Consider the following 14,258-nt stretch of genomic DNA (forward strand, 5'->3'; position numbering starts at 1 on the left):
AATGAACAAGTGGGTGGTTTGATAAGTTTCACTCACGAGTGTCAAGCCAGCCAGAGTAAAGAAGGACACTTCCGGCCAAGACTTTCAAAATAAAAGAATTGTGTGTTTGTTCCAAATAAAATAAAAAAATATGTTGAAGCAAGAATCTGTAGTAACTGAAAATACAATTGTTGGTTACCGAAAAATATAATTTTCAAAGCACACAAGATACGATAGCCTAAGATAAGATAAGATAAGATATGAGAGCCGATGGAGGGGGCATCTAACTTTCTGCTTGTTTTCCTCTCCAAACTAAAACTTTCAGCCACTAGCTAACATTCTCTGCAGTTAGGACCCGCCTTCTGTCAATCACAACCAATTCAACCCAACAGATAAACCAAAGCAAGACGCTTCCGCCAGCTAGATGTAAGTGAAACGGAAAATAAATCTATTTTTCCACAAAAACGGCTTAAATTTGGCGCCCTCTTCTTTACTGGGAGCACCGGGATGGATGGGTAGTATGCTCCCCTACACTTGCTACCTGCTACCAAGGAGGTTCTATATTAACTGGCTCCAAAAAATGTCAACATGGCGGCGATCGTAAACCCAATCTTCAGTACGCAATATTTTTTTTTTTTTACACAATCTGGTGCTGTGTTTGAGTACCTCGTAAACTTTAGACAGTGTTTATTTCAAAATATTTAGTCTGAAAAAAGACGAATTATTTGGAAAACAGCTCACATCACAACTCCTATGTGATAAAAGCTCTGGTAAACGATTTACAGTGAGGTAAAACAATAAGGGGATGCAGGAAATTGGTAAAGTTAAACACCGTCTGTAGCCTAACCTACTTCCTGTAAATACAACGGCCATAGATGGGCCCTTTTCACAAACATGGCTGCCATTTCTGTCGCCCATATAGTCTGTGACTTTCTGTTGTCAGTTGACTGCAAGTAAATGTGATCGAGGCTCACAAAATGCTAACTGGCTAACCAAGGCTAACGGTTCTGTCTCTGTAGTTAGCATTTTGTGACCCTCGATCAAATCTCTCTCTTTTTTTTTTTATTTTTTATAGTTGCGCAGTCGTCTGACAACAGAAACAGAACGATATGTCAGTGACAACACCTGTATTGTGTTATACATTATATTGAAACACAAAATAAGTGATCACACAGTTAACAGGCGACAAAAAGTTCGTTTTTTAACATTGCTGCCAATCCTGCTGCCAGTGGTGAGAACCGATGTATAACGTTACCCTGCGGAAGTACAGCAGCCATGTTTGTGAAAATGACCTATTCTATTCTTTCATAGTAGCTTTGCTGGAGTTCAACTTCTTCTAATGTGAAGTAACTGGCAGCTAGTAAAACCATATGTTCAAAGTAGCTTCCACGACACTGCAAATAGCCCTGAGGAAAATGCCATATTATACTTTTAATTTGAAGGTAACATCGCCTACCTTCCGGTCTTATTCTTGCTACTTTTGACTAGCTTGACGCTGTTTTCCCTATTAAAAGGAGAGGGAGGGGCGATGGGAGTGGACGGCACGCCCTAGCGAGAGGTCCAAATAACAGTCCTATATACGGCTATAGGCACTTAATGTGTGTGTGTGTGGTGCGTTTAGTTACGGAGCCCGAGAGGGGCCACAGAGAGAGAAAAAAAGTAATATGGTTTCCATCATATTATTACTTTTCAAAAACAAAGAACGTCACATAAATTATACCAAAAAAGCCGCGCCTTTGATTTCAACCAACTCTGACTCGGAGCCTCTGTTTTCTTGCAATTTGCCTTTTCTTTTGATTTACCGTGATGGAGTTTTTGTTTGGCTGTTGATTCATAGAGATTTGCTGATTAATTTTTATTTTGGTTGGGGTATGAGTTATCAGAGAGAGAGAGAGAGAGAGAGAAAGAGAGAGCGAGAGAGTGTGCAATACTGATTCCAGTAATAATTTGTGCAATAATTCAAAACAAAGGGGAAGGAAAAAGCAGGAGTGAAAGGCCTAGGCCAGGGATTTCCTCCTACTCCTCCTCCCCCACGCTCACCACAAATTAGCCAACCCAAACAACACTTCCTCCAGCCTCTTGGGAAAAAAAAAAAATGATGCACATGTTTTTACATATTTATTATTTTTCTTATTTTTATATTATTATTGTTATATATTGTAGTATAATGCACATCATTTGTTGCAGTGTTTACACAGTTCTCACTTATTTGTATTTATATTTTTTTAACTGCAATGTCCACATTTTTCTATTTTTTTTTAAAGTTATCTTTACTTATCTGTATATATACTGTATATATAAGTTCTTAACAGCAAAAGCACAATTTTTCTGTGTGTATTTTTAAGTTAATTTCCTACTCCTATTTATATATTTGATTGCAATGTTGCAATGTTACACAGCTCTGGTTACACATTTCTTTATCCTAGTATATCTTTAATTGTACGTACATTTTTTGTTTTTATTTCACACTTGCTTTGGCAATGTAAACGTAGGTTTCCCATGCCTATAAAGCCCAATTGAATTGAATTGAGAGAGAGAGAGAGAGAGAGAAGGAGGGAGGGAGGTGATGTGATGTGATGTGATGTGATGTGAAGAGAGGTTAACAGACACCGGACCGGTGTCACTGTCCACTGTCCATGGTGCTGATTTGATGATATCAAACACCACTGATCAAGGGCAAGACGGAGAGTTTTAAAAAGCATTTAATTGAAAAAAAACAAACAAACAAATAAATCTGCTTAACACATGCACACTGACTCTGGAGAGGTGGAGAAACATAATTTTTAAGGAACACCCAGGCTTACACACATAAGACCAAACAAGGACAAGAGAGTGGGGGAGGTGGGGGAAACATTTAATTTACCACCACCTGTGTAGACCTTTTACAGTCTATGGTATAGACTGAGTAGGTCTGTTTGACTGCTGTCTGTGGCACTGACTGGACATGTTGCAGAGGATTTCACCTCATGCACCAGACTAGACAGACTGAGTAAAATTACAGTTGTAGAGAACATGAGCCTGACATGCCTACATAAAGGGTCACATATAGCCAACCCATGTAAAAACAGTTTTATCAAACCTTTATGTGGTTTAACCTGGATGTGGCCACCTTCCCGTGGATATTTTACATGGATGTGACCACTTCTTAATGTGTTCTGTGCCATGTATGTTGTTTCTGCCTCACATTGTTCAGTTCATCTATGTTTCTACCTATAGTGATACATACTGTATGTTAGCCTCTATGATTATAAGAGGCTGGTTGCTCAGACATGGATAAAGCCTTGACCTAGACTACAATGTATTTATAGTATTAATTATTGAATTGTCAAGATATGCCAGTTCCACATGTCAGACTTTCACCAAAAGTTAATAATTTCTTCCATGCCTCATTACCAACTTGTTTTACATTAGGAGATGCACACATTTTTTTCATGACTGTACCTGGAATTGGACATGAGATATGTCACTGTTACACTGGCTCACAAAATATGGTAAACATGTAATTTGTTTTGACATTTTTTATTAACTTAAGTGGAGCTTCTGAATACACATCCCATGGAATCAACATAATGACCATAGATATGGAAATAGTAAGATATTAGTAATCTGGTTCTTTACCTAAAGACTCAATTTTTAAATGTTAATTGCTTGCAAACTTTTTAATGACTGGTTTACAAATAAAGTCCGGAGGTGTGTGTGAGCTGTAAAGGTATCATTCTACCAGAGGGTGGCAGTGTGTAGTCCAGTCTTGAAAGCACAAGAAGAAAACCCCACTCCACTTCCAGCTCGCATGGAGGGGCTACTCGGCCACAGAAGTTGTTCAGATCCAGCCAAGCTCTACACACACTGAGGCGTCAAACCTGACAAAAACAACACTAGACATGCGAGAGAGAGAGGGATTGAGGCAATCAGGAGAAAGAGAGACTACGGTATATACACTTGAAAAAGAGACAAGCACCCTTAACTAATTACAAACCACTACACCTAGTTTTTTTCAGGAGACCTTGGGCAATGTCATAGAATTAATGAAAACACTGTTGGGTGAAACAGTAGGACACAGTAGTCTGAAAATTGCTCTGAATGTAAACTAAATGGTCAGTAAAGGAAATTCAATTGAACAGTGTGCATTAATTCTACCCATTTACTACTAATCACCTAAAAATGCCAAACACTGTAGCAAAATATATACATATGATGTTTATTGCATAGTAAAATATTTAGCCTAATGCCGATCCATTAGATAGCCTATACTATCAAATGGTGACCAATATTAAATAGCATAGCCTGTAGGCCGGTAAATTGAAGATTCAAAGAATTGAAGACAGCAATTCAATTTATTCCCTGAGAAAATAAAGAGGGTTTATGTCTGTTAATGAAAAGTTAATCAAAAGTTGTGCACACAGCCTGCAAGAAAATATGTTGTAGTGCTTATAGTCTTATAGAGGCTGCTTAAAAGCTCATAATTGTAGAAATGAGAAATAAAAAAAAACAATGTATGTAATTGAATGCTGGCGACAATCAATCAATCAATCAATCAATCCATCAACCAACCAGTCAGTAGAGCACGTGTACACACTCACTCCATACCTCCTCCTCATGGCGCCATCTTCTGTTGATATTCCAATAAAACAAGGAGTTCGTTCAAGTTTGATTTTTTTTTTTTTTTATCTACTAACTTGCCTATTTGAAATGGAAGTAAAATACTCGACTTTCCTCAGGACAAGACGTTCAAAAGCCAACAGGTGCAATTTTAATACATGAAGAATTTCAGTTTCACAACAATTGCAACAAAACAGTGAAAACCTCTCAGCTAGTACGAGGCAGAAACTCTCCCATGTTGGTGTTGTACCTCACACGGGCCTCACTGCAGTAACTAATGATGTCCACTAGATGGCCCCAGAGCCTTCCAAAAACATGAACTGGAGGTTCAACTAAACCCTCAACTTAATTTTTTAAGAGCCAGAATTTCTGATTTGCTTTAAAGTCCTAATATTATTCAGATTTCATGATTGTACTTTACAATAAACAATGGCTCAGTATACAAATTATGTTCTTCATAATGTTTTGCAAATAAATGTATCTTAATTAAAAGCTATTTCTTGAATGAATTTGAAGATTTTGAAGTCCTCACAGCCAGGACAGTAACAATACTGGACTCTGATTGGCCAGCAGTACCGTCTCCTTTGATTTAAATGAAGCAAACCAGCTGAGTGGAGGCTTGTTTTATGGGGGTGTCAGTTCAAACGCTGCAAACTTGTCTGCTTGGAAGGATTTTATCAATTAGTTTAATGAATGGAGCCAATCAAATCCAAGTCCAGCTGTTATGCATTGACTGGATTTAGCCTGCAACAGCTTTTAAAAATGGATGGATGCAATAACTTTGAATTAACTGTAACACAATCAAATTTGAACAAACATCTTTAATCTTTGTATGCATATAAGTAGATGAGAATTTCAGTCGTGAAAAACTGCTAACATAATGTCTAGTAAACGTTGACAGATGTGTGTTTGTACGACTATTTTAGGAATCTCAGGACCCCAAACACACACACACGCACACACACTCACTCACACTCACACAAATGTTTTCTCTCACAGCAAGAACACAAGAAAAGTCAACAAGCCAAAGTGGTTCCAATAGTTGGTTCTTTTATAGAAACATAACAGACTCTCTATCTGACCAGTGCAACACACTACATTCTTCTGTAAAGCTAAACACATGAATCAACAGATTATCGTGAATTATCATAGTGCCATGCTAGTTGTGTATGGCTGTTTAGACTTAATATATTTGACACAAAAGCACTGACAGTGGGTTAGGATGGTCACAGTAAGTCACACTAATATCTACATCAACGTTTACCTTATAGATACAGTACAGACAGCAGAGGAGGTGAGACACTTGGAGACAAATTATGTGGACACTTATATTAGGTTTTTTTTTTTGGTAATAAGTTTGTTTCATGGTTGCTGTCAGGTCACTTTCAGTTCAACCAACTACAACTCTCACTTCAACCACAATTTATTAACGAATGATAGACCATTTCAACATCTGAATTGAGTTGACTGACGTGAAAGTGAATTGAACACAATCCTTGTTTGTATGCATGGGATGTTGGGTGACAAAAATGTATGCTTGCGTACATGTGTGTCTGCAGGTGTGTATGTGTGTGTGTGTGTGTGTGTGTGTGTGTGGAGGTGCAGTCGGCAGATCAGTAGCTCAGGTGTCCAGGCGTAACGCATCACACCCCATTGCAGGTACACAGCAGACTACCTGTTGCTCTCTAAAACAAAAGCCTCTCATTGGATGTCACAAAGCCAGCTCCCGCCCCTCCATGTTATCTATTGGTTGCGGATCCAGGAAGTCAATGCGTTGCCAAGTTCTGGTTGGCTCCTAGCACTCGCTGGCACGACCTGCAGACAGACGGGTTGGGAGGTGAATTTCAACATGGAATTCAGACGACTGATTTTCTGCTTGAAACTGTGATCAATAACATAATACACTCGAATACTCAAACTAATAATCTATTACTTTCAGTTGCTTTTGCGTTACTTAGTCAAAATTAGTGAGTTAAACAGACAATTTATCCAATTTACAATGTAATTTGAACTGTGATTTTATTGTTATTTAAAGCTATGATTATCTATTATCTATGTTTACATCCATAACCTCACAACCAACCAACTTTCAGACATATTTCTCAGTAATTCCAACAATTATTATTTTATTCAAAACTATCTGTAGGGAGTTACTGTGTTTTCTTTTTCTGTAACTGCAACAGATCACAGTTACAAGCTCTTTGGTAATCAGATTGCTATAATCCCATTATGCATGTATCAAAACACATATAGAAGATTCTGGAAGGAAATGTGATTACACGATGATTACATGACAGAGGATGACCCAAAAATATGAGATGAATTTCAGATGCTAATATTGCAGTGGATGTTAAAAGACAGAATAATATAAAGGGATGTGATTAAACACTTTTCATTTCCAGTTTTCTCAGGAACTATGACTGGGCTCCTGTTTGCATGGTTGGGGAATAAATGATTACAACAGAGTGAGGTGGAGAACAAACAAGCCACAGCTCCTTCTCAGAGGAATAGGGAGGAGAGTGTGTGCATGTGTCTTCCTGTATGCATGTGTGTATATATACAGTATGTGCATCCATGTATGTTTATGCTTGTGCTTGTGTGTGTGGCCGTGTGTGTGTGTGTGTGTGTGTGTGTGTCGGAGTCGTAATGGAAATTGCCCTGTCAGTGCAGCTCGTCCCTCCAGGCCTCCTCCGAGTCGCCAAGCTGACACGCCCTCTGTGTTTTTCCTTACCTGCCTTTACATCTATACCAAAGCTGTGAATATCACGCTATAGCTCACAGGTTTACAGTGGCAGCAAACACATCCTGCATCTACTCTGTATTAGCATTATCGTGGTAGTTGGGGCAGAAATCTCTCTAACCTGAATCTATCCTGCATTAGTTCTGAAGTAGAAGCCATTGCAGAGGTTCTCATTAGCATTAGTGCTGCATTAGTAACCATGGTACAAGTCTGCCATCCTGCATCTATCCTGTATTAGTACGAATGTGGTAACCTTAGTAGAAGTCCCCCCTCCTGCATCTATCCTGTGTCACTTCAGTAGAAGAAGAACAGTAGAAGTCCTCCATCTTGCATCTGCAGTATCATGGCGTAGTACTGCAGCAGTCAGACAATAAATCTGAATTTCCACGGTCCCCATAAATTATTTTACCATCTGGATGACTGACAGAAATGACCGAGGCTCATGGGTAAAATCAAATTACCGACCTTCCCTAGTCAGACTAATGCCTGCTTGTCTGTGTCAGGTTTGGATATTGAGCTAGCTTAAGGCCCTCTGGTCACTCGCTGTGCCACCTATGGGTGTAGCTGCCTCTTCCTCTCCCTCCCTCCTTCTCTCCCTGCCAGACCACCTGAGCCCCACCACCTGTGGGACAGCAGGATCCACGGCATCTCATTCAACACAACGGACCCCTTCCATATTGTGCCAGTGTGTGTGCGCCATGAGGCCGTGTGTAATGAAACAGATGGAGAGAGTAAATATAACCTTCGGCCATGGCAGGCAGTTGATCGGGTATTATACAACAGTTAGTTCCGGTCGAGTGATTTGATTGGATTCCGTGAGTGCTGATATACAGAATAACAGCACTGGGACGTTTTACTATATGTATCACTCCGCTTTACAGCTGTTCTAATAAACAGTTCATGTGTTGCTTGGCAACACTTGAACTGTTAGTGGAATCCTGAGGGAACCGTTTTTGTTGGCAGAGACGAATTCAAGACAAAAATCATAATCTGGTGTCTCAAATTACCATTACTCTTACATGATAAATAGCTTTGTTTATAGAAATGTATAAAAGCAATATCACACGAGAGGGAGTGCTGTTATACAGTATAGCAGCACGACCTTAAATGAAATCACAGATACTTGAGAATAAAACAACCTGTGAATCCTTCTGCTACAGTGGAAGTTATTGTAGAAATCTACAGTATGTTGCTTTGGTATTTGAGGTTTTTTCTCTGGGAGATGCATTAACAGTGCAGTGAGCAGGTGAAAGTGGGATGATGGGTATTTATCGATAATGATTGCTCTGTGGATTTCTGTAATGGATATGATCTCTGTCTGCACTTCTATTTTTGCTGTTGTCATTGTTGTTGTTGTGATCCGTCTGTGGTTGTGGTTGATTGACTTTTCCGTTTACATTTAAACCATTATTGCAAACACAATTTCTCTTTGGGGGATAATGAATATTTAAACAGAACAGAACAGAACAGAACAGAACAGAATAGAATAGAATAGAATAGAATAATCCAGGTTTCATCTCCAGAGGATGTCATCATAATAATGTACAGGAGCTCTCTTTTGGGGTGGATTTCCCCTTTTAGATGGGCCTAAGTCTTGGATACATTTTTGAAATAAGTTTATGCATCTCATGAGGAGGTGTCACATCCTCAGTAGTTGATGAGAGCCAATCGCAGAAGAGTTTACTGGCAGGTGAATGTACGCTACCTTGCTCGTTGAGCATCTGCTGAGCATTGCTTCCTGTCCTCCTCCTGCAGAGAGAGGAGAGGGAGAGAAGTAAGAAAAGAGCAAAACCAGTAGACTTCCTTCATTCTTTTCTATCAAACCTTTCTCAAGAGCTTAGCCAACTCTCACCTCTTGTTCTGGTTGAACTTGCACCTGCAGTGGCCACCTGGAGCAGGAGGAGAGACAAGAAACAATTACTCATTCATATTAAAATTTGTATGTGTTTGTGTGTGTTTGTGCGCTCATGCCCCGATGTGTGTAGGTGCACGTGTGTGAGTGTGTCTGTATGTATGTGCAGCAGTCTGTTTATGATTGTGTGTGTGTGGATGAATGTGTGTTTGTCTTACTGAGCAGGATGGTGATGCCGATGAGACAGAGGACGGCAGCTAGGATCAGGCCTCCAACACGTAGTCTGTGGTAGTCTGCACACACAGGACATGGTTACAGTATGAAGTGCTGTGACAGTCGTACTACAGTGAAACTACTGTAAAACCCCATAATGTAAATAACACATTTACAAAGGGCTTCACAAAAACATAAATCAAAAACATAAAATCAACACTTCCGTTACATTAGAAATACTTTGATGAAAATAACAAATAATAAACTTACCAAAGGTAAATGGGTCATCTTCAGCTGTAGGGACACAAACACATGAATAGGGTCAGTTATAAGCTGATGTAAACATCTAGACATCAAATAATGATAACTTAAGAAAGTAAACAGTACAAACTGAGATGGGCATATAGTCGATGGCCTAGTTTGACTCTCTAACTAATGATTGACATAACTGACCGTCCAGATCAATACATGTCAAGTAAAAAAAAAAGACACTTAGATGATTCAAAAATATATATGTTTTAAACTACATTTTACAAACTACATTCTGAACAACAGATGATTCTTCAGAGTTTTTTTTTTTTTTATGTAAACATACGGGAACCTTTTTTGGGGTGAAATTTAAACAAAGTTACAACTTTTTGGGTTAGGGTTAGGGTTACGGTTAGGGTTATCTAATATAGAACATTTATTTTTTATTTTTCGGTTCTATGAAAGTGAAAATATTCTGCATAGTTTCAATTCCTTGTGCTTGCATGCCTTCACTACCATGTTAAACTCCTAGTTGAACAACAAGACCAGTAGAACAAGCACCGATTGCTGAGTTGAATTCATTGAATTCCCCTCTTGACTGAGTTGACTCCACCGGTATTACTACTACAGTATATATGACCTATTATCCTTATTATTAAAGTGTTTAGGTGGAAATGCTGACATGCAGAAAAACGCTAACTAACAAATCAAACAAGGGAAAAGTCAGCGTCCTTACGGTTCTGTTCCTCTGCAAACACCAGGGACACAACTGCAAAAGATCAGAGAGACAGACACACTTTACAATAGTTAAACACAGCTGGAGGCATCTCATTAGCTCATCAGCCTTAAGACCATGTACATACTTAATGACATATAGAAGTTTCAGAGTACTAGTACTTTTGAGGATGCAAGTCAGGTAGTTCACTATGTTACTTTGGGGGTTAGAATAAGTTAGAAATTCAAATTGCTGCACAAGTTTTATAAGTGTCAGTGAATAAAAGACCTCTTTAGAAGCATATAAATCTTTGTTCTGTTTATTGGAAGGGAACCAAACACAATCCAGATCTGTTTTAAAGTGTTACATAAACCTCATTGTCTCTCTCTCCTTCCACCTTTTCCCTTATCCCCCTGTCACACAAGTGGCATAGACCCTCAAAGATCCCGTCTCTCTCTGTTTCTGTGTCTCTCTCTCTCTTGCACCTCTTACTTCCCTCACCTTTTCCACATTGTAGAAGCGTTCTGGTCTCTCTCTGATTTTTGACACACTTGGGACACACTTACATATTCATAGGGGTCAGAGAGAAGGGTGACCAGGACCGCCGCTGCTGAAGCAGGGTTGGACATATTAACTGCTGTGGGGATCAAACCTGTGACCTTAGCGAACGCTCTCTCTAACCACCCAGACACCCTGCTGCCTTCTCTCTCGCTTCAGACATATTTAGTGTGGTGGAAACACTGGCCAACTGACCAAAACTTGACCAATGTGCTGAGGGAAGACTGACCTCCAGACAGAAACAGCTTTCCTGACTAAAGAGGAAGTGGAACTAACAGATCATGAAGTTTGGGTTCCTGACGAATACTTAGTGACATAACATTACTGTTTAAATAATGAAAAACTGAATGAGTGACTGACTGACTGGCTGGTTGATTAAGTGATCGGCTGGACGACTGAGTAAAATTGATCCACACATTGACAATGGACAAATAAATCAATAGACTTTTCAATAGATCAATTCACTGATGAAATAAAGGACTGTCTTGTTGAGCAGCTCTTTGATTAAATTAAAAGACTGAGTTTTTTTTTAAATTTACTCACGTGTCATCAACACCAAAGCACAGATCTTTGACATCTTCAGGCTTCAGGCTGTTTTACCTGAGGAGAAAAGGTGTGTAAATATCCAAATACAGACACGTATGACATCAGCAATAATAACACCAACGTTATATGGTCAAATAAGTGTAATAGAAAGTACTGAATACCGTCATGTAGGCCTAAATTACAGAATTTTGTTCTGAAATGAGATATCTATCATTTGAAAAACATGTCACATAATGTTACAAAATAAGTGATAGCACAAAATCAGAACATATATATGAGACTTTAAGGACAGAGGTCAGGTAAGGTAAATGATGAATTTATTGTTTTCTGTATTTTAAAGATCATGAATGATGAACTTGAGGTACTGGTTCTTTCCCCCAAAATGTGTATGTAGTGTTTTGGAAGAGGCTCTTCATATTATGTTATTTGTCATAGCTGTAATCACAAATATAGTTGTTATCAAACTCTCATTTACAACATATATCTGGAATGCTTTGGCGTGACAACAAAGCAAAGTTCTCCAGTTAGAAGTGGTACAACGTCTGTCTTCCACTCAGGAAATTGCAAAATAACTAAATAGCTCTAGCTATAGTTTCCACTAATGCATGCACACTGCAGATTGTAAATGTTAAGTATTGTCTGTAGAGCATTGACTGGCCACATGAACAAGACTCTGGTTGTACCAACGCTAGGCTTAATAACATTATCTGCTGTCCCAATGGCACAGATGATCAGATTTAAACTGCTGCAAGGCCAGTGTGTGTGTGTGTGTGTGTGTGTGAGAGAGAGAGAGAGAGAGAGAGAGGGAGAGAGAGAGAAAGAGAGAATGACAGAGTACTGTATGCAATTGAGAGAGAAATGAGAGAACGAGTGTTCTGAACTATACACAGGAAAAAGAGAGTGAGTTTGAGTGTTGTGTGTTTGCTGTATGCAAACAAGATAGAGAAACTGAGAGAAACTGGGTGTGTGTGTGTGTGTGTGCGTACGTGCGTGTGTGTGTGTGCGTACGTGCGCGTGTGTGTGTGTGTGTTAGAGAGCCTTTTCTGGTGCTCCAAACTGGCTCGTACCAGCCAACAGAGTCAACAGAGGCCTGATGCAACATTTAGTCTTTCTCTGTTGTCTGATGGATTCTGAATGGACTTTTACACACAGACAAATGCTCATCACTCATACACATAGCTCTCTCTCTCTCTCTCTCTCTCTCTCTCTCTCTCTCTCTCTCTCTCTCACACACACACACACACACACAAAGACATCTGATCTAATTTAGATGGCCACCAAGTGGTTTCTCTTTCTCTCTTTTATACTCACAGCAGAGACACACACACACACACAGACATCTGATCTGATGTTGATGTGTAGAAAGTGCTCTAATGGGGCCTGAAGAGGAGAACAAAATCTGTCTGGCTAATGCATTACACTGCTGCTACTTGAAAGCTTCATAGCTTCACTTTTCTCTTTTATGTTATTTAAATATCATCCTTTCGTTTATTACAGGCTTATTATTACGCCATATATAAGCTGCTGTTACACATAGGTTACAGAGTAGTGTGCGTTCATACATGAACACACATGTTGCGGCCCTCCTGAAGTGACTACAGAATTTTTTTTTTTATTATTTTGTTTACTTCCTCTTGCCCACGACTGGCAAAGAAATCCATGAAAATATTATTAATGTGCACTCACCATCCCAGAGCTATTTCTGTCTGTAATGTCATTCTAATCTCATAACTACAGTATAGCCGGTGGGCAATTTGTGCTCCTTGCTCCCTTCTGAAATGCTCCAAGTTGATGGAGTTATTGGCGTTAATATTGAGATGCATGGTCTTTAATGACTGGACTTAATAGTGTAAAAACTCAGAAAGGGTCTCTTATCTGAAAAATGTCCATTCAGATATCTGTCTGATGTAGAATTTACAATATTCGCACTGATGCTATTCTTAATGAGTAAGGTAATTTCCTGACAACTGCAGTAACTTCCCATGCACTGTCTGAGTTGCCTGATCTGCGCTAACTGCCATGTTGTTGTGTTTCCTGAAAGCAGCAGCAGCGGTATTGTGGGCAGTGACAGGAGACACGCCTTCAGTAACTGAGCAGTGATTTTCCACTTACTGCACTTTTCCACTTAGAGGAATTCGAAGTGAAGAGCAAACACAGCCATGTCCACTGCAAACAGGCATTTACACACAGTCACACGTGCATGAATGCTCCCCACGCACGCACACATGCACACACACACACACACACACACACACACACACACACATAGTTTGGTTGAACTCGAATTCATGTTGTGACCAAAGACTGATTATTCCACAAGGATATACATAAGAAGCCTGATTAAATCTTTGTGCTGGTATCCGACAGGTGATCTGAACACATCCTGCCCTGGTCTTGTGCATTATGGAAATATCTAGTCAAATCAGCTGGTTGGTTGGACCGGTCCAAAGCTCTCCTGAGCTCCTCCCTCCCCTCAGACCAGCTAGCTAGAGCTTAGCCTTTACAGCAGTGTCGCATATGACAAATCATTCTATCCAATCATACTTCGCTCAAAGCTTGTGACTGATTGGTTGGGAAATTATTTGAATACAAACACTGACATGTGTTGTCCCGTCAGCTCTTTGGGAAAACTGACATACCTTTATGAAATCAACAAACATGACCTGTGATTACTTGATTTAAAAAAATAGCTGCTCTAATCAGAACAAAGCCGACCTCCTTATTACTGGCTCTGCGTTATTGGCTACATCAAAGTAGCTTTGTAGACTCTGTAGTAAAAGACAAAGTGGTAAAATCCTTAATGTACA

At 39.4% G+C, this 14,258-nt stretch overlaps 1 protein-coding gene across 1 annotated transcript in view; it reads right to left on the bottom strand.

The window, feature by feature from the left end:
- Positions 1-5,381: 5,381 nt before the first annotated feature.
- Positions 5,382-14,258, bottom strand: part of fxyd3 (FXYD domain containing ion transport regulator 3) — a 17,062-nt gene continuing 8,185 nt past the window's right edge. Inside the window, exons 2-8 of the mRNA XM_071905005.2 lie at positions 11,449-11,505; positions 10,369-10,401; positions 9,654-9,677; positions 9,389-9,463; positions 9,171-9,207; positions 9,024-9,067; positions 5,382-6,393 (exon numbers count right to left, since the gene is read on the bottom strand). Coding sequence (XP_071761106.1) covers positions 6,374-6,393; positions 9,024-9,067; positions 9,171-9,207; positions 9,389-9,463; positions 9,654-9,677; positions 10,369-10,401; positions 11,449-11,482 — 267 coding nt within the window. The 5' untranslated portion in view covers positions 11,483-11,505 and the 3' untranslated portion in view covers positions 5,382-6,373. The remainder of the gene's footprint in view (positions 6,394-9,023; positions 9,068-9,170; positions 9,208-9,388; positions 9,464-9,653; positions 9,678-10,368; positions 10,402-11,448; positions 11,506-14,258) is intronic.

This window comes from Centroberyx gerrardi, chromosome 12 (genome assembly GCF_048128805.1).
Source record: "Centroberyx gerrardi isolate f3 chromosome 12, fCenGer3.hap1.cur.20231027, whole genome shotgun sequence".
NCBI classification, from domain to species: Eukaryota; Metazoa; Chordata; class Actinopteri; order Beryciformes; family Berycidae; genus Centroberyx; species Centroberyx gerrardi.